General features: G+C 40.3%; 1 protein-coding gene across 27 annotated transcripts in view; it reads right to left on the reverse strand.

Moving 5' to 3' along the window:
* The window catches only part of LOC109480899 (eyes absent homolog 1-like), a 120,042-nt gene that overhangs the window by 38,337 nt on the left and 56,241 nt on the right, over positions 1–25,464 (reverse strand). For 13 of the 27 annotated variants that reach the window (XM_019783237.1, XM_019783254.1, XM_019783248.1 and 10 more), the window contains 9 exons: positions 17,459–17,505; positions 15,205–15,222; positions 14,006–14,112; positions 12,866–12,961; positions 11,918–11,986; positions 11,276–11,381; positions 9,520–9,686; positions 7,644–7,781; positions 1,454–1,530 (listed from right to left, as the gene is read on the reverse strand). In XM_019783237.1, the coding sequence (XP_019638796.1) occupies positions 1,454–1,530; positions 7,644–7,781; positions 9,520–9,686; positions 11,276–11,381; positions 11,918–11,986; positions 12,866–12,961; positions 14,006–14,112; positions 15,205–15,222; positions 17,459–17,505 (825 nt within the window). Of the gene's footprint in view, positions 1–1,453; positions 1,531–7,643; positions 7,782–9,519; positions 9,687–11,275; positions 11,382–11,917; positions 11,987–12,865; positions 12,962–14,005; positions 14,113–15,204; positions 15,223–15,634; positions 15,842–17,458; positions 17,506–23,119; positions 23,723–25,464 lie in introns of those variants that run through there. The other 14 variants (XM_019783263.1, XM_019783250.1, XM_019783262.1 and 11 more) reach the window with 9 other exon arrangements.

Consider the following 25,464-nt stretch of genomic DNA (forward strand, 5'->3'; position numbering starts at 1 on the left):
TATACTGGTAAACACAACATTCAAAAATGTTCGTTGAGAAATGCAAAATATATACGCATACTTCAATATGCTGAAAGTGTGTTCAACAGCAACTATACAAAATGTATGTTCAAAGGTCCAACACTTAATACCAGTAGTATCACAGATATCACGCTGTTCCATGATAACATTTACAGGATGACATCCGAGCCTGCAGTCTACAAGTCTAACCTCTCAATATAAAAGTCAACTTCTTTTCAACTTCTTCCCCACAAGCTCAGGTTGCACATGCAGGGTCTACCTGGACATGTGAGGGATTACAGTTCTGTGGGGGACGTGTTTCTATCACGGCTTTGATGTGAGGCCTTTGAGCGCTCCTGTCAGCAGCACACAGATTTATACCTTGATGACCTCTGTCCTTTCTGGAGAGGTCAGAGGTCATCCCACACCTGCTGGGAGTCCGGAAATTGTAGACGTGCTTGGCGGGGAATAGCCAACAGCACTTTTTGGGGGTAATTTGTGCAGGGATGGCACTTTGATCTCTTATTTTCTGCCACAGTATGATCTTCCATGACCAAAGCTGATGTGAAAATGTCAAATTTTTAGTATTCTTCTCAAACTCTCTGACATTTAGAAGTACCTTCAATGAGTTTTAAAACTGCAATTATTTTAATTAACCTCAATAACACACTGTTTGCAATTTAGAAGCATTCAATTTAATATTCACATGTTTATGGCTGCAAATGTTTTCTAGTTTCATTGCTTTTTGAAAATTTGACTTTCTGGGGTATACAGCCTTTAGCATCCTAATTTTATAGAAACAACCTTAAAAGACCACATTAGTGTTGCCCTTTAGAAGGGGCTGTAAGGAGAAAGAATCTTTGGCAAGTTCCCAAATTTCATTTCAGAAGAGAGAAGTTGTTGAGGTGAACTCGGCGTGCCCTCAGCTGGATGCCTGGTGTCCATAGCACACCTTGCCCCGGGCCGTCTAACACCGACAATGGTGGCAACTGTTCTCAAACGCCAGGGTCACCGAACTTGCTAGTTTTTCCATGGGCAGAGGTCACGGAATTGCCCAGAATGTCTCCAATTTGTGTTCAATTTGCTCATTTTGTCCCAACAAATTAGCAGTTGTGACTAGAGAGGGACGCTTGCACCCAGGGCCATCATCATCCGCTGACTTTAACAAAGGGAAAGGACGTTCAAGAACAGACAAGGTCACTGGGCTTGAATCATTCCCGAGCTACAGGTCAGACCCCCGAGTAAAAGTTGGCTCAATTTGAGCTCAATATGCTGGTAGTTTGTCACTGCACATTACACTTGAGTGTGAGAAATGGATGGTCAGTTGGACGGTTTTCCCTGGTTCAGTGCTTTTGGCTGTTTTCTGAAGATCATAAGAATTGGTTGACATTAGCCATACAACCCTTCTTATTTATGTTGGCTAAAAATGAGTATAGATTACTGGCAACCTTACCTGTTGTGCTGCATAAGCTTGCGTGTTGGTAGCTGGACTGTTGGTGGGATAGGTAGCTGCACTTGTACTATATGCACCTGAACAGCAAAAAGAAAAAAGAAAAGTTAATGCTTATGCTTACTCTTAATGTAAGAGGTTATCTTCAGTACCAAAGAAATCCACTAACAAACATATGATATTTCCAACAATTTCATTGACAATCGATGAAGTAGGCCTTTAAGTGACACATTGGTAATCTAAAAGGGAAAGCTACAGCATCTGCTCCTTTCACATTAAAAAGTTTCCATAATGACACTCATTTCCTATCATTTCCCACTCATTATGCCACTGTGATTTATTTGTTGCTTTCTGGTGGCTTAAACAGCAATAACTTTACAATTAAGTGACAACACTTCTGTCAATGTGTACAACAGAAAGGTGAGCCATAATGTTGACAAATTTCCTAGATAGAGATGAATTGGCAATAAAGGATTAAGTGTGGTCCAACATCAGCCTAGCTAAATCCACAAATCATTCACATCTGACAGACAAGGACCATCAAAGAGATACTCCAAAAATGATTAATAATACCTCCAGGGTCTTACTAACAACAGGAAGGACATGAGATGTTTTACTTGCCACCAAAGTTGTAAAGAACATTTGAAGGTGAGCATCATTACAAAATGTAACTAACATTTAGACCAGTAGGGGGTCCATGTTGAACAAGAGTTAACATTGTCTAAATATCACAACATAATAATCCCCAGAGGGGCAGAAGCCACAGGATACCTGAGAACAATAGAGCGGCGGATGGGAGAAATAATTACCAGGTGTACCTGAGGGCGTAGGCAGCACCAGCGACAGAACATCAGTACAAATGCCTGACGCACACCTTCATTAATCACTGCTGCAATTTTCTCTGTATCTCGGCTGAGATCTATCATCATTCAGGCCAGGTGATACTGTTGCTTTGTCTGATATCCAGCAGATTTCCATCCATGACATATGTTTGGTAGCATTTTATTCATTAATTTTTTGACTGTACAATCATCTGGTATAGTAGATGTTGCTAGTGATAAATACAATGCAGTATGTGACTAAGATATTAATACTTTGCAAGAAAACATTTCATAATGTAGGGTTTCAATGATGTACTCAACAATGTTTTATTTCTTTTTAAATACGCAAAGAGGAACTTCAACTTTAATTTTTATGTTTAGAAGCTACAAATGTATTTCTTGTAACTGTGTCACTGCAGAGTTGAAATGACAAAATTTACATACGAGTTCTGAACTGCTAGAAGAAGTGCTAGTTCTGAGAGCAAATATTCCCTTTCTTTTGTGAGGTGGCCAAACCCTCTAAATGTCAGTTTTAATGAGACATTAAGTTTCACCTTTACCAGGTGAATACACATAGCGACTAAGGGCCTTACAAGCCCAGAACCGAGTCCAATTAGGTTGTAAATAACAGTACTGAGAAACAAGTCATTAGGAAAAAGCGGCTATCCAGGCCTCTATTGATAAAGATATGAAAGGGAACTGTTACAATTTTGATTTGGATGATCAGGTCAGCAGCTGTATCATATCCATAATCACTATACACTGCATGTAATGATGAGGAAACACATTTAATAGCTCAATTTGTACAGCTGCACCATACAGTAAATGTAGAAATACATCTTACCCACAGACACATGCACACAGACTATTATCTATATCCATACTATTGGATGGATAGATAGTCATCTGTCATGACATTTTCAAATGTACTGTTATCTATCTGAACCAATCTTCCTATCAGAACAGTCACATATAGTATGCATGTGGCCCATTTTCTTTATTTTAACAAACAGCTTCATCCCGCCTTCCTTGCACTTCCTACGGCACGTCTTAATTCACCTGCTTCTGCCTCAGTTCTTCCTTGAGCAAAAGCAGACTAATTACTTCCAAGTGCTTTGCCCCAGAACTTATTTTCCCCACAAACAAAACAGCAGTAGCTTGTTCCGCTTGAGCAGTGCCTGTATCAGGCGGGCCAGGATAAGTTAAACTGGACAACATGGGCAGTAAGGCAGGGGATAAGCTTCAGGTAGTACTACACACATTGCTGTCATATCTGAGAAGTCACCGATCTGGAGATAAGGAACTGGACAAACCTGCTTCTTCATACTTCTTACCACAGAACCACCCACCTGACATTTTAGCTCTAACTTAATATTTCATCTCCGTTTATATTGCTAAGATATGTAAAAGTGTTGTACGTTTTTTTAATGACGAAAAAAAGAGGGTGGGCTATCACAAGGAATATGATAGTTGCTAGAGCACATCTATATTTAGTAATTCTGGTGTCAGTATGGACATATATTGGAATTTTATTAGCACTGTTATTACGTTACTGTTCTGAAAGATCTTGCTTGCTGTATTTTTAGTTCAAATGCCAAGGTCTACTTGCTTGGCTGGGATTAGGGAAGACATTTCCCATTTTGACCATGACATAACACGGTTACACAACTGGTGCCAGGTAGGAACCAGCCAAAAACAACTGGCATAAATGGAATCAATGAAAATTTCTATGTGCATGTTAGGGCATAGGGTCTGCATCAGAAAACAGTGACTGGCGAGGCATAATTTTCCTATCGCAACAATAGTTCTAGGGCTGACTTACTTGAGAATACAGTATTACACTTGGATATCTTATTAACTCTGCAAAAGTTCTTTTAATTGTCAAAGGAAGCATTTTTTTTTAAAATTCTACAGCAATCTCTGAGTGTTTTGTTTCACATAAACAAGCTGTGTGGTAAATGTAGCGGGCTTGTCACCGTTCTGCAACAATGTAACAGATGGCGGCGTGCACCGCGAATGCCACACAACATGCCCGATTCTTTCTTCACACAAAGCCTGAAATTTTTAAACTTTGGGCTGAATGGGAGACCTGTAATTATGCGCCATCTTGGGTCAGGGGCATGGAATTTCACAAGCAGTCCATGTTGTTCCAAGCCTCACTTGGACATTGAGTATCGAAGACGGTAGGCTGCTGTATTAGACCTCATCTTCCTTGGTATATTTTCAGACTTACAATATCAATACCAAGAAAATAAAGGAATCTTTTTGACAAATAATTCTATCAGTGAATAATCTTTCATTGTAATTTATTTCATACATTGTAAAATCTACCAATCCTGCATAATATTATGTGGTCGTGAACAAGAAAATTCCAATATCTTTAAGCCAGGATTTTCTTCAAAAACGAAACACGTCAATACAGATTTCAATACAGATAGATCAACGACAGTGTGCATGCCAACTAATTCACCTAACAGCTTCTTCCCTGCACCTTTTAGTCAGGAATGTCAGACCGCTGGCCTGCCTGACAGACTCGCTTATTCCATTCCCTTTGCATCAGGTCTCTATTCAGAGGAACTCTGTTCTGCCTGACAGATGGCAGCCAGAGAGAGGCAGCCGCCTGCCACACACATAATAAAAGAGCCTGGGACTGTTTACCTACCCTACAGGGTTAATATAGGCCCCACATGACGACCATTTAATGCACTCCTTGCCCTTAATGAACAGCACCTTTTCCAGGTCTGCCCTTTTTTTTACCACGTATTACTCCCAAGTACTACTACTGCACATTTCTCTAACTTGTCAAAACAAGGCATCATAATGCTTATCATTAGCTAACCAACTATCTGAAATAATGAAAGAAGAAATATGTAAACACAAATACTTCCTTCCAAGATTTGCGATTCTATGAAATAATTTCGCTGACAATGAGTTGCATGTATTGCTCTGACATTGATAATAAGGAACTGGAAGTAGAAACCACAAAAGATTAAATTTCAATCATCTTCAATTTTTTTAATGCATTTCAGTCGCATGTTTTTTGGTAAAAGATACTTTGTTATTGAGTTAGACAGAACAAGCATCTCTTCTAACTAAGAAGACTCTGTAATTACACATACATGTAGTATCATTCAGCCATTCCAATATAACTCAAAGGTTCTCAGATAATGTTTGCTGTTTAAAACAAACTTCTCCGTACTTTTGACAGTTCCATAGCTGACAGAGTACAAACAAACCAGATTAACCAGGCCCTAATAGCCAGTAAGTAATAAATGTGTTTAGGAGACAGGAAATCTCAGATAATGAGCTGAAATTAATTAGTGCAATCCCTGGTAATGGCTTGACAGTCAGCATACAGGTGCAGGTGACAAGATTTGTAGCTGGTGGAAACAACAGAAACTACCCCAGACAAAACATCACTAATCAGCTAACCTGAAGAGGAAACCCTCCTGACCGCTACTAACACCCCTACAGTAAGATAACCATTCTGTTTTTACCGACCATACAGTATCACAACTTTGCTTTCTGTCAAACGTATGATTGCACTATATCTACATCACTTCTGTCACAAGAAAAAGATACTGGTAAAACCTACTACCACTACAATACCTGCAGGGTAGCTGAGTTGCCACATACTTGGACCAGCACTGGGATGTCTTTACTGGGTGATAAACAAGTTGCAACACTTCCAGATGACTGGCGAGAGTCGACTGACAGAGGGGATATCCCTACACTTTCACTCCAGGGGAACAGAGGAGAAACCAGAACAACTAAAAGGGGGTGATCACAACATATAAGATGTCAAAGACAGCAGGTACCATTGGCTAGAAATGGGGGTGTTCTGAGCATCAACGAGTTTATAGGGTAGATGGTGAAACCTAAGACGGTAAAAACTGTAGTAAATGTGAGGCATGGACTTGGAAAAATATTTTCATGTTAATGTTCTTTTTATGTATTGTATGATTTTTTACATTTTCTTGAATAGGATGAAAAAAACACAAAGGAGTCTTTTTAAAAAAGAGATCTGAATCACCAGTCCTGATTCTTAGCAAGATGCTCCTGCAAACACTGTCTCTAGCAAGACAAATTTCCAATGAAACTTATCTAGGAATATTCTAAATTCCTACAATAAAATATAGGCTTCATCTTCAAGTTGAACCATAGATCTTGATAAGAACTCATGTAAGGCTCCCCTGCGCTGATGAGAACTGTCATGCTATGTAGGCTGTTTCAATACCCCAATTCTGACAAGAGCTCATGAAGGTTAGGTTATGAAAACAGGCCTGCCTCCCAAGGAAAACAAGTGGGAGAGGAAATGTGCCAGCCAGAGCTGTCCTGGGGGAATCACCTCCTCACAAGCTGCCTAAAACAAACCTGGAAGAACAAAGGAAAACACCCAAGCCAAAACTTGGACAGCAACAGAGAAACACTGGCAAATACTGATGACCAAGATGGCTTCTGACCCTGCAGGTGTCAGAGTTCAACCACATCCGATCTTAAGTGGAAACAGGCGACGTACTAACTTTGACTTTGACTTTGAAGAAATAATCAAGGGGTATACTAGTAGTACTGGATCTGAAATGTATAGGACAAGCATCGAATAATGTGCCACTACTTCACTGTTATATATCACTAATGTATAGAGTGAAGGAATAGACAACCTGTGTGCTAATCAAATACAAATGAGATACAAAGTATAAGACCAGAGAACAAGACAGGAAGAGTTCACATTATGAAGACTCTGTTACATCAGCTTTCTTTTCCGAGTGATCAATTTTCTTTCCTGAGATGAAGACAGGTGCACCTTGACCACTAAAACATTTCAGATGGCCATAATTCCTACACCTTGTCCAAATAAGCAGACAGCAATGAAAACATCGCAATGAAAACTTTCAACAGCTGGCTGTCACTCATCGTGACAGGTCTCCCTGACCTGCGACCTCATCCTGGGACCTTTGACACACCACTGGGTCAAAGGTTACAAACATCTGTCATTCTCCTAGGTGACTGACCACAGTGGCTTGGTTTAAAATTTGAGTGCAGGTATCAAAATTTTAATATCCTGAATGAGAGCCTACTTAAATGACTGTTGACAAGACCTATAGATTATAATGAAGAAAATTAAGTGCCATTTACAATCTTTAATTTTCCCTTGTATATGACCAAGGCTCAGTCAACACAGTACTGTATATGTATACGTTGATGAAGGCTAGACATCCAGGTAAACAATACTCATGGGAAATTCAAACTCTACTATTGGATAAATTATGGAGATAATTTCCATGACAGGTATCTCTTCTGCTTTATCCAGTAGCAGAGTTTGAATTTCGCATGATGAGTACATTATATGTATATGAGGACAGTGTCCGTACCTTGTACTTGATATGCAGTGTATGGGGCTTGTGCTGGCTGCCCTGCTGCGGAGAAGCCTGGACCATACAGACCCGTTGGGTAAGCTGCTCCATGCTGACCCTGTACCCCCTTGGCTTCCTGCATGGCTGGTCTGGCACCTACATGTTCACCAAACGTAGTCAATGATGAGTTTTTACCTAAAGACTCAATGTCAAAACTACTAAATGATTACATGTACACCAAACGTTGTCAATGGTAAGATACTCTTCCGAAAATACTTTCATCAGGTTGGTAAAGTATAGGATACAGGAGGTTTCTTTCACACAACCAAGATAGACTAACCTACATTTCATATAGTGGAGAGAAGCAGAACTCTAGTCAGAAGCTCTTAGGACGGTGTCTAACGTAAGCAAGGTTAGTCTATACTCTGTTTTTACCTAAAAACTCAATGTCAAAACTACTAAATGATTACCACCTAGAAGCACTGACAAAACAATGTAACATGCATCAAACTTTATTAAAAAGCTCCAAAAAATTCTTCCCATTAAATTGGGCATAAAAGTTGTCAACACCCTTGACTTCAGATGGTTCTAAATGTTGCCTGTGACAGTTATGAACATGGGAAGGTAGTTTTCCTGCTGTCCACAGACACACTTCACTTCCCAGGCTGAATGGAGTCTGTCATTCCTCTATACATCAGCAAAAACTGATGAGTGACCTTTCCCCTTATAATTCCATTCATATGCAAAGCTTGCAATCTTTAGACTGTCAATAACAAATTATCCTGGCAACTTTTGAAAAAAATAAAATGCCAAACTAACAGTGACTAAACAGCATATATTACATTAACAACAGTGCTTATTACTCGAGACAATGTTCTTTGCAAAACAATCTCCTATTCACTGGATACAGTTATAGAAACCACCACTTTCCTTTTCTTTTAACATTTTAAGACACCCATGCAAGTCAGAGTCCCTTCTCGGATTTTAGGGCTAAGGTTTAGCTTGACAGAAAATCCTGGGCCTGCTTATGTAATCTGTCAGGAGTCTGATTCAGTTAGCCCTCTTCCTGAGGTTGATTAAAAGATTTCCAACCTTCTGGAGAACAAAGTCACGGCCAAATTTCAGGGCACAGTCCCTACGCCCTGGAGATCTCACTGCACTTCCTGGAGGCACACTACAACTAAACAGTGACGGTTCCATGGCTACTGCTTCCTGCCAGGCATTCCTACGATTCCTACTGAATCAATTGTTTCCCACAGCATTTCCCCAGGATGTTTAATGGCATCATTATGGCAGGCTGGGCATTTCTGACACATCAATCAGGGAAACGTGTGGTCCCTGCATTCCTCTGCTGCACCTGGTCCTGACCCATGACTTGTGTCATTTCTGTGTGTCAAAAATCAGCTTCATCTCCAACTTTTATCTATATTACAAATCAGTTCACCAAGGTAGGGTTTCACTCTCCACTACTGACATGAAACAAGTCAACAACAAGCTTCAAGCAGACACCCAGTTCTTTACTTTACTTGCTTTGCGGACTTACCAAACTTTACAGGTTCAGAATATGACTTAGACAAATGCTACAAAACCCTGAACTGTCTAAACTTCAGCAACACAGTTTCAGATGTACTCAAGCATGATCCATATCAACTTGTGCCTTAACACTGGCCTAAGCAGATGCCCAGTTCTTTACTTCCAACTTGTGTCAGGAGGCAACAAACACAATTTTCATGCCATCAACAGGTTCAGATTTACCTCTGGACAAATGCAACAAAACCCTGAACTGTCTAAACTTCAGCAACACACTTTCATACGTAACCAAGTATGAAACAGTCTTAATCCATATCAACTTGTACCTAAACACTGGCCTGTGGATCTTGATTTGCTGACTTACCTGGAGGATAAGCCCCTGGCAGATAAGGTTGTCTGGTCTGTGGGTTGTAGTAGCCTGGGTTTGCAGGCTGCATGTACTGCTGCTGCCCCGTCACCACTTGCTGATAGCCCGGCATCCCAGTCTGTGAGGCTGGCGCAGGCAGAATGTGGGGGTACGGGCGACCAGGGCTGAAACGCAAACATGTCACAGGTGACTTCCCAGAGCAATCGCAATCAAGATAAAACTCTGTAAGGTTATCAAAAGTCTTTGGCCTTGGAAACCTTCATTCCAACACAAGGTGGTTGTTACAGGTTGTTGTAAGAAGTAGTTATAATAATTCATAAAGCAGTAAAAATTGTATCAAGATAAAATTCTTACCAAAAAAAGTATTTGGCCTTCAAAATCACCAACACAAGGTAGTTGTTATAGGTTGTTGTAAGAAGTAGTTATAATTATTCATAAAGCAGTGAAAATCGCAGTGATGACAGAATCAAAAGCCTCAATGCAATGCAACAGAAACAATCCACACAGCTGCCTTTTTTCTAAAGGATTGCGGGTATTTAAGACACACCTTTGAAGTCATAATTGAAAGCTGTCTTTCGGTCAAAAGGAGATAATCTAGTTCTAAAACTTTTAAAGTGCAGCCATTATGGTGTACAGGGCCGTTCAGGTTTATTGATCACACAAAATGGGAAACCTGGGGCACTGGTGCACACAAGGGCGAATCCCCCTCCAGGCACTAACAACCCCATTGTCATAACAAATTACAACAGGAGACTGGGCAGTTAGCGCCAGACCTGCACTGCCACTGGTTACTGTTGTTATCCCGTGTAACTACCGTTATTAATTAGAGATCCCTTTCAATGAGCATGATTCATTAACCAACCCTGATCACTTAATTAGTGGGCACTGATCGAGGTGCCCAGATTTACGATCATTTGAAAAGAGCCTACAATTATACAAAAGCAGTTGCACTGCTTGTGAATCTGTTACTCTGTGGGACTGGATTCAACAGATCGTCTATGTGTGTACACAGATCTCAACATGTGATCTCAACCCTATATTGAGATAGCAGCATAATATATGTTATTATGTCACTACCTTTTATATTAATGTTTACCAGTTCAATTCAGTGCGAGTTACTACTTACACTGCGAGACTGTAAATGTTTGTTGTGAAGCAACAATAATAAACCAATCTACTACAGCACAAATGTATTAAACATTAACATGTGAGCTAAGCCTGTGTACTTCTTACTGTACCAAGTCGGTTATAACAAGAAAATCATAATAAATTTCACATTCATATCACGGACAGAGCAGACACCTGGCTACAGCTCCAGCAGTGCACCAGAATGTCACCCATACAGAGAGTTACAACCCAGCCGCAGATGGAACCAGCCACAGCCGCAGGGCCAGACTTGGATGGTACAACAAGGTCATCCTGAGGACACTCTACCACACTGATAACCCCAGCCTTAGATAACCTAGCTTCGTGGACACATATCATAAGAATTACCAACTGTATCTGCACAACAGTGACCTTCCAAGATGTCCTCCGTAATCATTCTCATATGAGAAAAGAAGATAACCCTGGGTAAGGCCAAGATATATCTGTGTGCCTGACCGTGGCCCCATGGCCGCACCATCACATGCATGGTAGCATGCTTTATTAGATTTTAACTTCACCTGACTGGGGGGTAAGGCAGTGCACCATGCAATGTTACAACACATTCAAGCGAGCTTCAAGAAATATAGAGAGGAAGAGCTAGACCTACCTGCCATAGGGAAACTGAGAGGCTGCAAATTGTGCCGCTGTGCCCTCGTACGCTGTGGAATTCTGGGAGGTGCCCTGGCTGTTCATCGTTCTGCTCTCAGTGGACCCTACAGGATACACAACCACAATTAAGTTTGATCCGATCGACACTCTAAACATATAGCTGAACTCATTAGATATGTACAGAATTTGTAACAATATTAGTTATTAGTGTTGTTTTAATGCTCTTGGTTCTAAGTGCAGAAATCAGCACCCATTTGAAAAAGGGGGCACTGCCATGTAGTTGGGTGACTTGTAAATTGCAGATTCGAATAAACTACTCACAGATATACATCATTATACTGAGACAGGTTGAGCGATTAGAAAGGAAACAAGAAGATGGTGACATTTAATTAGCTTTGAGAAGATTGGCTCCTGTGATAATCTTGACTACAGCTTTATGTTATTCCAGATCCCTATGCTACTGTTAGTGGCTAGTGTAAGATTTACCTACAAACTTCTTGAGGGAGTGATACTAGGTGTATCATAAGGGACAACTATGTTATTCTGGAACTGGTAGTCTAAAGCCTACATGGGGAAAAAATGGCAAAGTCTCCGAACGTTTGAGTGAAGAACTTTGCGAACGAGTGTAGGAGGGACCCACCTGCGAAATCTGCCCCGTGAGAGAAGGTGCCAGAAGTGGGGGCGTCACATGTGATAGGTTCACTTTTTACTGTAGCAGAAAAAATAAAAAAATTCATGCAATCAAAGGCAAAAGAAAAAATCTGCCAAGGGCCGGCACCAAGCAACTGTCTTTTTTTTTTTCAAGTTTCTTGCTACAGTAAAAGATCTGCACCTTCAACCTACATATACTTTATTTTGTGTCGATGGTGTGAATGCAACTGAAACCATCATGTGTGATTGTTACCATGAACAGGTTGAATGTAAAGCCAAAAATTATGATAAAAATGTAACTGACTTTTGCAATAACAAAAAAGAAAATCTCATGGGCAAATGAGCAGCTACAGGTTTTAACTGAGACATCTAAGTGTTGTGGTGTTCCTCTTGTAGTGTCTTGTGTCCAGATGGAGTTATGATTTCCTCAGTACAAAGATGCAACAGTTAAGGTATAAAAAAAAAAAGAGGAGGACCTGGAAAGATGACAGAGTTTTATCACAATGTCTACCAGTTACTCACCAAAAGACTGACAGAAGACATCTCTTCTCATGTGAACTTACCTCTTATTTATCGTTTATTAGTGTGATATATGTTTTTAAACTTTCTCCAATACCAGCAGTTCTACATCAAAATCAACTCCATTCTTTCACTCTCTCCTTCTTTCCCTGCTGTACCAACTGACTTAACACCTATTATCATTCTCTTTCGATCATAATCCATCTCCTTTTTTTCATGCTTGTATCATCACAAATCCCTTCATACTTACATGTATGGGTATTGATGCTACTTAATAACACGTTCCCTCTATACACATTTACATTCAGTTATTCTTGGGCCTCCTAGACCCTTCTTGTGCATGTACTTTAGTGTCCATCCACCCTTAACAGTACTATATTAGATACCATGCCTTCTTCCCACCTGTAACAAGACTTACCAGAAACAGTAGTTTGAGTTGTGACGCCAGTCATAGCCCAGTCTGAATTGGTCAGCACTGTTGAGTCACCTGTTGTTACTATCACACCCTGGCCAGCTAGAACAAAACAACAGGAAGACTTAGACAAGCAATTGGCAAAACGACTGCCCCTTCTCAGCAACGTGTTTGTAAGAAAACAAGCAGTTCTGGGAGGTAATGTCAAGTTTAGCAGTAATGTCAGTATTCCATCTGTTTGTGATGTCAGTTTGACCTTGTACCAATGCAAAATAATGACCTACCGGTATGGTAAGTATCATTTTCAGTAGATCTATATATTTGCATTTTGAAATCTACCTTTACACTGAAGGTTTTCAAATCCTAATCTCAAAGATCATTCATTCAGTTCAGTTCAAATCTTCAGTCCAGTTGCAATCTCACTAACATCTTGTAACAGACTTTAACTAAGAAGGATATGCCAATGTTATACAGCAGATATCTAGTAGATAAATACCATGCCAACTAAACCAGGAAGATACCATAATCCAGTTTAGCCCAAAGGATTTGAATGATGTGACCAATTTTTCTGTAGGCAACAAATTCTGCTTAAAGTCTGCTAGATGTGTCTTGGGATTGGTCTGTGGTGAGCCAGGATAATTGTGGAAATGTCTTGTCCCGCCAGTGACCCAATTATCTTTGTGCTAGCCTCTTTACTTTAAACCCAACAAATTTTGCGCTCGAGGGGAGTTGTTATACAACTCATGCTTTGCTTGTGTGCGTTAATCCTCCAGGATCTACCGCTAACACCCTAACCATCCTGCCCTACATTCTCTCTCTGCTCCAAACACTTCACAGTCTGCCATTTGCTAGCTTGCCTCTCATCATGCCAACCAAGATCTAATATATGACTGCAGTTCAATCTAACATAAACAAATTAAAGTACTGTCTACCACATATTCATACTTCTACTTCTTCAATTTTGGCTGAACAGAATGAAAATGCTGTCAAACACAAATACTGAGTCTCTATGGCAAGCATGCAGAATACAAAGTAACTTGTAGTCAAGGGTAACTATTTTGCTGCAATATATTTGGATTACAAACATTCAAATGACAGGTATTCAGATGAGACACATGGCTATACAGTAGGAACGTCATTACGTACTGTCTGTCCCATTTGTGGCGTAACTGGCATTGGCTATGCTGCTGGGAGAGTTGCCGTTGCCCGTCTGATGTCCAGGACTCGACAGTTGCTGAGAGTCCATTAACCTGCTAGAAAAGAGATGAACAGAAGATTCATAAAATGGGCATATTTCAGGTCTACTAAACATTATGACATATAATTCCATAAACTTTGCCATAAGGAATGGGTTTGTTATATCTGAAAATATCAGTGAAGTACATTTACTTCATCAAACCTCCATAAGTATGCCACATTCAACTTTCATGGATGTTTGATTTTCTTCAAATTTCATAGCAAAAAGGTTTTACAACACATTATTTTATACAGAATATATCAATTCAGCTGACACTTTATTTCATATTAGCAGCCATGTTTCCCAGAAACAACTGAATATGGTGATGTTCAATTTTGTAATATTTCAGTCTTAATACCCTCACTTGATACAATTCAGATCGACATAGTAAGTGATGTGTAAGCAGGCTATAATTTGAAGAGACCCCTGTCCTTGTATCTTTGACTTTATCAGTAGCCGGATCAGGAACTATAAGCCTTGTAGGTCACATTTGAATTGGGACATCTCCAACTGCTGCTACATTTGGACAATAGTGGCAAGATCTGTCATATTTTCTGCCAGAAGACCACGGCTTCTTGCAACATCAGTCATATTTTGTACTATTTCACATCTGAATTGCCTAAAGTAACTGACAGAGTGATGAACATTGGTGAAATTTGACTGAAAGTACTAAAATCCAAAGCCTTGGGATTTGAAGAACAAATACTGTCAGTAATACTTTTACATGTAATGATCAGCTCCTGTAGTGTATGAATAGTAGTAATTTTGTAATAATAAGAAATTGGAACAGACATTGAATCAGAGTTGAATCTGTTGTCAAGCTTTGAGTGTTTTGATTCTACCTGTCAGCCATGATTGTCTTCCTCTGTTATTATGTCTGATAACAAGGTGGTCGGGTGAGATGAGCTTATTGTGTGTTTTAATCACTAAATCTAGCAGCAGGTGAGTACGTCCGATGCCTGAAGGTGAGTTAACCATACTGTACTACAGGTTTGTACCACGCATGGTTTGAACAAAGCTTCTTCTTATTTCACAACAAAGAACGGAACTGTTTCACAACACAACACGTGCACGCCACAGTAAGTGAGGAACGGTCAGTCTCACCTACCTATAGTACTTCCATGCTCTGTCATTGGGAGAAATTTGAGAGAAAGTTATCAGTACACGTTCCATTCACCACAAACTACGGGTTTCCCCTTTCCACCCTTCCCTCCCCGGGCGGAGGGCAGCGTGAAAACATTGTCTGTGGAACTTCCCGCAACAACCCGCCCATCAACCCAACGACTTTTGACACTGATAATAGATTTCCAATCAAATCACAGAACAAGAGCATTATCGGGGCTAACAGTGTCAGTTTTGGAGAGGATTGCAAAGTGTATATACAAGTGAAACAGCAGAGTAAAGTTAACACAGAGTGGAGTAGGACTCGGTAACCCAAACCACGGGCCTCCCTCGGTGAGATAAATTCTCCATCACAACGAGTTAACCGCACAAAAACACGTAAGGAGAGAACCAAACAAGCAGAAAATCACGGCTACCTGTGGGGCTTGGGGTAACAGGCGAAATAGCACGCGGGCTGATACATCGCACACGAAAACATTCTCGTAGTTTCCGCTGGCATAAGTCCCGAAACTTCCAACATCCAGAGATGGCAGCTGATCCGTGAATTTACTCAGCTCTAGTCGGTGTAAAATTTGGAACAGAAAGAAAGGCCGGGCCAGGTTTTTGACCGACTGAAAAGATCGGACGGACGGGAGAAGAGAAATTGTCGAACCGCGACAAGGCAATCTACATATGAAGGTGCGCACCCGTCATTAGTCCAACCGCCCCTTGGAGCGACAGGTTTGTGAATGGGCAGAGGGAAAGAATAATGAGGCGTGACCAAAGTTTGGAGGAAAGGACACAAGGCACTCTGCTGGAGGCGATGACAATAGGTAGGGACAGCAACAATAGGTGAGGTCTACAAGGGGGAGGGATGGCCGGTACTTATTGGGCACCTGTACAGATTTGACTTACCATTATTTTCTACAATTGACAAGAAAGGGAGACAAAAGTGTTATGAAAAAGATTAGGTGTACATGTACATAGGAGCAGAACTGAAATTTAGCCCTACAGGATAAGGAGGGTAAAAGCTGAAGGGACATGCAACCACTCGTCTTGTTCAAGTTGTTGGATGGTAGGTAGTAGTCTAAAAATTTTCTGTGCAGATATAAATTCTTTTCATGATATTGAAACTTCTCCGGTACCTTGTTTCCAAGAGTTTGCCTGACAAGTATTTGACAAAAACATTGATGCCTTTTTTTTTTATTGTCAATTAACAATCTCTAAAGGAAAAGACATGTTAAACTTTTGAGGCTTGTTGGACTTTTGCCTTTTCTAAAATTCTTCAGTTTCAAGTACTTGAAATAAACGCTTGCATTTGAATTGATTAACAATGGTGGATAACACATCCTTTAACCACAAATTTTATCAAAGAAACAATTAATATAAATTATTGAATTCAAGTTTTCTGAAAACCCCCTATTGCCCTCTCAGTGGAAAGCTGAACCACCAAACCATGGCTGAGGAAAATGTAAGTTGACACCATCGCATCAGGAGGGTGAAAAACGATTCTTCGTGGGGCTCTGGCCGCAGCACATGATACCCTTTATCCTGCTCACCCCTATTTTGTGAAAATGTACCCTTCCTTCCTTTTCAAATACTCATGATCAATGTGAAAGAAGGGGGGTGGTCCACAATGATCATCGGGGACAGATGTTGGGTGAAAGTGTTCTAGCCATTGTAGCTGACAAAGCTTGGGGCAACCACCCTACATAAAACGGTTTGACTGGTATAAAATACATTATGACCACATAGCTGTATCAATATATATAGTTGAAATATTATAGATATTTATAAGTCATAGTCAAAATTCTGCATCTGACACTAATATTATTTCAGAGCATAATAATTCAGTGAGTGATAAATAAAATTCCCCCTGTTGTTAAATGTTACTTCAAACACTTCTAACAATAGCACAAAACACTGCACAATACTACACACATTCTTCACGTTGTGCATTATTGGTGATTAAAAGGTGGGAGGGCGGTTTGTTCGTCTGCTAGAATTCTTCTGTCCTGGTTACGTCTATGGGATTGAATCCTTGGCAACCATTTCTTTGGTCCAGTGGACAGAAAAGGGTGCATCAAGGATCAACATTTGTCACTGATGCTGTGAGAGATTAATCTTGTTCTTAGTCTGACCAGGAATGTCTGACTTCAGTACAGATGTTAGGGAGGGCAAGGCTTGCCATTACATAACAGTTCCTTCATTTGTATCAACAATACACTAACGTGAAGGTCCATGCAACACGCCGGACTAACCTGTTTGCAGGTGAATCTGACAGCTCTTCGTGACGTGCCTTTTTCACCTGTCAATCAAAAGAATACATGAATATTAATAAGCATGAAGGCATGTGGATAACAGAGCTGTTGATACAAAGAAAACAGTCAGGGCTAGCAGCAGGAAAATTCTGTGCATACAGTGCCGCCTGTCGCTACTGAAGTTGGACAGGCACATGGCTCCACAACACATGCTACTTTTGGAGCCAAATGTAATACTTGCACTACCGTTTGGACGGTAATGATCATTACACCATTTACAAAATGACAAAATAAATTACCCTAAATGGCTATATTAATATGTACCTACAAGTAGCCAGGGGATGTTTTCCCTTTGAGAAGGCAGCCATTAAAACTGCTACATTAAAAATTGATAGCCAAGGACAATAGAAGGCAATTTCCCACGGAGGACTACAATGGGACAGGCAGTTTGTCCAACATTCAGACATTAGTGCTGACTTAGGCCAGATGATTACAGCCATACACGGCTGATGCATGATGTCGTTATTGCAGGTCAACTCATGACCCAACCGTCCCCTGGCAAGCCTTGTGATCAATTCAACAGAGACTTGGTGTATGTAGGTTTTCTTTAGTTATCTCACTTCATATGTCGGTGAAGGTTAGACATCCAGGTACTTATAAACCTGCAATTCTCCTCTAGTTTCTTCGTGTCACTGACGAAAGGTAGTGGATGCTGCCTGAAACGTCTGACCATTTCCAAAATAATATCCAGTAACTGTTTTTTGGCGTACCTCACTACAGACTTATGCCAACATAGGTTAACATGTGTCTATTGGGTAAACCCTTACGCTAACCTCTCCTCTCACTGTAGAGAGCTTCAACTAATCTATAAAATACCAACGTGATCCTCTAAGCAGGCAGGATGTGGGAGACAAATTAGAGCTGATGGCATTGTCCTTGTCATTTGATTGGAGAACAAAAGGCGCTTTCTTCTGCTACCCCCTCCCCTGAATCCATAATCTCTAACCTCGAGCCATAACACAGACACAGATATGACAAGCTGTTTACTTAATCACAAAGATGCTAACAAACAGCAGCCTCTTTCCCTGTGATTTGTCTCCTGGGATTTGTGTTTGATGTATCCTTCCGAACCATCTGATACATGATGGGAATAATTTTATGATTTATATTGGAGAAAACGCTTATCCAGATCTGCCAACATTTTGAAGAGTACTTATGATGCAGATATTAGGTGCCTAGCCATATATCATAAAAAATTCAGTGAGATTATACTGCGTAAACTATTATTCCATCACAAATTTTAAGTCAATCATTTCACATTTCATACCAAATTGTTATTATACATGTACCATATTCTGGGACATGGCTTCACTGTGCCTAGTTCATTCAAGCAAAACATCTTTGGAAAACAAACAGCTAGATTACATATAAAGACTTACTTCTGCATTTTCCTAAGTTGAATTTGGTCTGTATAGTCATACTAAGTTGCATCCTATATTGTCACGTGTGGGACTTCACTGACTTTTTCATAACAATCCAAATAATCTGGCAGAATTTTCCCTGTGATTTACTCATTAAGCTGTACTGTCAGACTGAATAGTTATAGATGGCAGAGGATCCATCTCTGTCGGAAGTACAGGTGTGGCCGCAGGAGGAGCCCTTAAGGCACAGGTGAGAACTGACATGTGGGTGAATCTCACCTAGATGCCATAATAGAATGTCTGCAGCTTGAATGAAACAAATGGGGCAATCCTTGTACCTATCAAAATACTAAAACAAAATATTTACATGCTAGTGTTTACAATATTTCCTACCTCCCTCCAAGTTTCAAAGGATATCAGAGTAACAAATGGAGGAGATAATTCATAGAGCAGCTCACTGACTTTTTAAGGTACGAAAAGGATTAACAATGATACGATTACATTGTATGCTTCTAGTATCATTTCACGACACAACATGACAAGACACGAGTCCTTCCACCAGACAGAACAGATCACCTGCTAAGACGGAGGATCTCAGACAAAGGTGACAGTGTTGGCAGGTGGAGTGCCAAACAGGTGAGGGCTGGCACACCTCACTGCTAAAGCCTCAAAATCAACATGGACCCATTTCCTGATGAATTAGCTAAGGCTAGATAAATAACCAGGACTAAAGGGAGAAAGGAAGTCCAAATACGAGAAGTGCCACCAGCACTTACTGGAATTATTACCAGTATACTTAGCTGTGTCCGCATTTGTAGAGCATTTAATGATGTCTTATATCTAAGTGGAGGATTAAGTATTGCCGCCTATCATTCTTAGACATTTAAAATTGATGTTACATTTTATAACATCTTGAATATGGCAAACATGTGTTTCAGTAATGCTTAGTTTTTCTCAATAAAAATGCATTACCAAATATTATGATGAATGTTACTTTAAGTATGTTAATAAAGGTTTGATAAGGCTTAACTCTGCCACCTGTGCTGATCACCTGGGTGGCAGGTGACACAGGTGCATCAGCAGACTGTGACAAACACTGCGGTCACCTGCGATCTCCTCCAGGAAATTGCCGAATCACGACATGCAACTTACTCAACAAATCAAAACACCCTGCCAGTTATGATTGCTCAAATAGCTTAAATGGTATTTGCACAACACAGGCTTTGTCAAGATAATGTGTTTGCAGAGGAAGTTTAAAGTCGTTTCGAAGAATGAACTAAAACTTTTCTGTTATAAGGAAAAACAGCCAATCTTCTTTAGGAAAGAAGTTTCCACAGTACATTTTCCTGAAGGACAGGCTTTAGTGACTTACTAGTGCTCTTCTCTAGAAAATCTTCCTGTCTCCACCGGTGCATGGAAATCAGGTCTCCCTAATGTACCATACCATCCACCTGATGTAACTGTTTACTACAAATCCTGTTTTCACATTTGACATCTGTACCAACTAACTTACTAAGAGTCTTCACAATACTTTGATCAAAAACATCCAAGACAATCATTCTATAAAAGAGGGCTGTGTTTCCAATAAACTGTTTGACCATTATTAGTCATGGCACCTTGAACCACTACCTTCCGCCCTAGATCCACTGTCAATCACAGACATCAAACCGCCATGCCTTTCCCATGAGGTAACCTGTTTACCACAACAGTCCAACCAACCACAGGACATACCTGAAGAGAGAGTTACCTTCCTAACACTGACACCCTAGTCTGAGTCCACCATCCCTACAAGACTACACATTGTTACGGGCGGAAACCAAGTCCCACGTCTGGTTTGGAAGCCATGTTTTCCCTGCATAACGGCTGTTTACTACAGCGTGGGAAACTAATGTGTGTCTGTCCGAACACATGCTCCACAACTGAACTGTGAAATTCACTGTCGAAACCATAACAAGAGTCAGGAAATTGGGACTAGCTTCTATATGGATTTATTATAAGGACAAGTTCAAATGCCACGGTCATAATAGGAGATAATAAAATTACACTCTGCAAAAGGAACATATTACATAAGCCGAGGCTCCCTAAAGTACAGTCTGCTTTCAATGCCAAGTCATAAACTGCCCAAGTTCAAGAACTGTACTGTACTCACGCTATACCAGTTTTCATTTGTATTGAAGTAAAATTTTGGTCTGGTAATTTCATCATATTAGGGCGTGGTTATAGTTAAAAATGAATGAGTGACTGGACAGCAAAACCGCAAATATATTCCTTTTTTTTAAAACACATTACAAGTTAATATCAAGAGGCAACAGTAATCTTTTAAAGAGCACATCACCTTGACTGTGCCAGACTTTTGATGCCAACGCAACAGACATACCACAAGTGTTAGTGCTGTAAATGTCAGACCCAGTCAAACACTTCATTGCCTCGCGTCTCTTTACCCTTGAACATCAAGATTCCAAAGATTCCCTGCGGTCAATTGAGCCCCAAATTCCACTAAAAGTGCAACAGTGAGATCACACTACAGGTTTGAAGTACAATGGTTATGAAGGAATTCTACCCTCATCAGGAGAATACTATATATTTGTCCTAAGTTCATGCTCTGATATGTTGAAAAGATTGGAAGGAACGGGCGCTTGCACTTTCTAAATTCCTAATCATGCAGTTGGAAGTGCAGGTTACAAGCAAAATATTTTACCAGAAATCCAACACTTGCTTGGAGGGAAGAATGTGCACTACAATCTAAACTGTGACATACCATCAAAACCTACATCTACTGCCAGCTAACAGGTATACATTGTACACCAACACTGTCCACCTTACACTTACACAAGTTTCATCCATTTGCAAGATATATTTCTAACTACGGACTGGCTTTCAAACAATACAACATGCAGTAAAATCTAGGAAGATGTCTTTAGTCACACAAAACTACACTTTGTTCGCAAATTTGCCGGTAAATTATCCTACAGGCAGGCCCAGAACAGCAGGTAACTGATGCACATTTCAGTGCCTCCCTAGACAAATTTCAGGGATCAATTCACACAATACCTAAATATTTTTGCGGCAACCCAACCTGCCTACATACTGTGGCCCATGTGCTACATAGTAAAGCACCATAGACAAACAAAACAACTAGGGTCTATAGGATAAACTCTCCGAACAACTCCAGTTTCTCCACTTGGCAGTGGTACCTTTTGATCAGTCTATGCAACATTGATTTCCAGACACAGACTATTCCTCTTTGATACGTACAAGTCAGTAAAATTAAATAAGAACCTACGATTCTCAATATTATACCAGGTTCCTTTCAAGTTAACATACTTGTTTTTTTGGTTGTTGTTTTTTCAATCAAACATGGACAACATACTAGTACTCACACTCATAATAGAAATATGTTCTCTTCAAGTTCAGACTAGCTTGTTGTTTTCAGTTCAGTACATACAAGCACATATATGTCAATACATACATGTAGGTACATTCTACCTTTAGAAATTCCTGCTAAGGCTTTAACACCTGGAAGGGAGTTTAGAAAGTGAAATCCAACCCTACAAAAATACTCACTCCTGTAAAACTAACTTCTCACTCAAATAAACCGAGCCAGACAAACAAGACTAACCAAACTGGGAAGGCAAATTTGTCACTTTAGTGTGCAGTATGTGCGGTGGAAAGTCTATAATGTCGTTCGTGGGTTTCTTTTGTTTCAAAGGCCTCACATCTTTGTTATCGCAGTTATTCAATTTCAGAAACTCACAACTAAGAGACAGGCATTAAAAGAAATTTGCCCTACAAACAGTATAGAATAAGTCAAAATCGCATGGAGTAAAATTTTGTTCCATTTTCAACCCAATTCAGGAAGTCATTTGCCCACATACCTGGTTCATGAAAAACTGCCTAACTCTGCAAGTGCCTGTGCCACAACATGCATGCCAACATGTGGGCCGTTGTTGTGCTGCCTACCTCATGACATGCATGTTACCAGACAAAGAAAACTATCTATCCTCTTTGCTGTGCATTGGGAAATTTGGTGATATTCTTACATAGACTCCAAGACTATATGTATAAAGGATATGCAGGGTAATTAAAGCCTTGCCTTTTTTTTTTATCATGAGCTAAAAAATAGTAAAAATGCTACACAATGAAACAAAATTGCCTATACATGTACAAGCATCAAGTTGAAAAAGCCTCAACCTTGGCTACACATGTTCATTGAGGATTCCTTGTAGTAAATGTTACTTACCATAGCATCATCCTGTATGTAGGCATAGGCATTATACAGCTTCATAATGAGAACGCCGGCCACCAACAAAGTCACCAATAAGCACAAGTGTCACGGCAAGTCCCAAGTCCTTCAAGCTTGCTGAACTGAGCCTTACTTCAGTACATCACTTGACATCACTTGTAGAAAGCACAGCAAGTGGAGGAAAAGTCTAATAGTAGTGGTAGTACACCATGCTCCCGTGTTGCAGCTCACATGTATCGAAGAACCTCCTCGCATGTATCACAACAGTAAACACTTATCCTCGCTCAGACAAAGGCAGAATTTTACGTTGTCACCCTTGATCAATGCCACATGAGTCTGACGCTGGTCTCGAGAACAAGAAAAGATATCACGAGCAAAAAACAGGTTTTGTACAACAAGCAGTGGTTGTAAGAAACAGTGTCTCGGACTAGCGTAGGGACCTGCCTGCCTGTGTCCGCCGACCAATACACACACAGTGTGCTGGCGATATTCCCACACCGCTGCCTGCTCACTGGCTCCTGGCTTAGGAAGCACTCACCATAACAAGGGACCAACCATTACTCAGGAAAGGGGGTGAGCTGTCTGAGTCTCCAAGACTGACCATCTTGTTGATGACTTCCTATCGGACAAATACCTTACGGTACTGGGCTTATATGCTGGGACGAAGGTAAGCCTTGGAAGCAACTTGTTTTGAACAACAACTAGAAGAAATCGGCTGCCTTGTCGTGATTATTGGCTGATCCCTAAGTCCCTCCCCTAGCACAGCCCTGTGCTTGAGTTAATAAATAAACAATGAGGCTGTGTTTGTACTAGGACAGGGTTAGCAAAATCAGGACAAGGGTCACAGAGGGGGTTCTTCAGAAACCTGTAAAACTCTATAAAAACGGAATGAGAAAAACATACGCAGGGGAAGTCTTTTTTTATTTGGCTAGATGGACAATTAAGTGGCCAGACAACAGATATTGAGACAGCTGAAATAAATTGATTCCGTCTACATCCACTTGCTTCATCATTTTCTGTGCACCTTGCATGGTCTTTCACCAGACATCCCAAGGAAAACATTTCTTATTACCACAAATATGCTGCTTTGTTGTGTCCAAAATGAAGTTAACGCCAACAAAACCCACTCCCTTCTGAACAAAGTGTTATTGAGACTTGAAACTCTGAATATATCCAGAAGTTTGCTAGATATCGCAGGGGTGTCTGTCCCCTCCAAGGCCCTTCCACGTTAGGAAGTCTTTTCCCCCTTCATTATGAAGAACTGCCCAAGCGGAAAATCTCTCTCCACAGGTGAATATTCATGTGACTGCACACACATTGTTTGCTTGAGCGAGTAGGCCTGACTCAAGAAGAATGCACGGCAGGGGAGCATAGTTCCTGCTAATGACATTTTTTACTCCGCTTTAAACTGTCCGGCCTGGTCCAGAGATTGTTCTTCGGCTACACTATGATTCTGCTTTTGGTAATGAAAGTCTGGGGTTATGATCCCACTCAAAATTCTTTTGGAGGCGTGAGCTATGGCGCATGTTATCCACCATATGCTAGCATTGAATGTCTCTGCCACATAACATGGAATAGTTTCAATTGCAGTGCTGAAACAACTTCATATGCACTGTTTATCTTGTGCTTTTGTAGAGTTTACATTTAGCATGATCTGAAAATGAATCCTGGACTGTGGTAAAAATCTGTGAAATTCTGCTTCAAGTGTTCGGGTTCTTCATGATAGAACTTTTTTGCACAGTTTCTCCTTGGACAAAAAGTCTGTAGTTCCTAATACACAAACACTCTTCCTTCATTTGAATGGGTGTGAGAACCTATCATTATCATTGATTTATGATCCATTAGCAGTGATTTAAAAGGTGCTAAATTCACCCTCAGAGGTGACAAAACAGACACATTTGTTTCCCTTATAGACAATGTGCTAAAAAATGATGGACTGAGATCAGTCAAGCTTAGTAAATATCCTCAGGCCTCCTTCTTTACATGTCAACATAAACTCACGCTTCCTTGGAAGCATTTGTTTTTCAGACAACAATATTTTCTTTTCTACAAGTTTTGCCAAGACAATTGAAGGAAAACTGGCACAAAACAGTATCAGAATTTAGTACAATATTGGCCCCAGCTTTTTTGTTTTCAAAGTTCCAACATCAAAGTTAGTTCCCACGGCTGTAAAGTTTATTGCAAGCCATTTCGGATCTTATGAAGGCCACAAACTAACTAATCATAACTTACTACAAAATAGAAAAGTTCAACAAATGTTCTCTCTACCCTTTGAAGTTTTTCTTATACCAACCTGACTATTGTTCGAAAGTCAACAAAAGGTATTTCAAAGGCTGGGGGAT

The sequence above is a fragment of the Branchiostoma belcheri genome, unplaced genomic scaffold (genome assembly GCF_001625305.1).
Source record: "Branchiostoma belcheri isolate BF01 breed outbred unplaced genomic scaffold, Haploidv18h27 scaffold53, whole genome shotgun sequence".
NCBI classification, from domain to species: domain Eukaryota; kingdom Metazoa; phylum Chordata; class Leptocardii; order Amphioxiformes; family Branchiostomatidae; genus Branchiostoma; species Branchiostoma belcheri.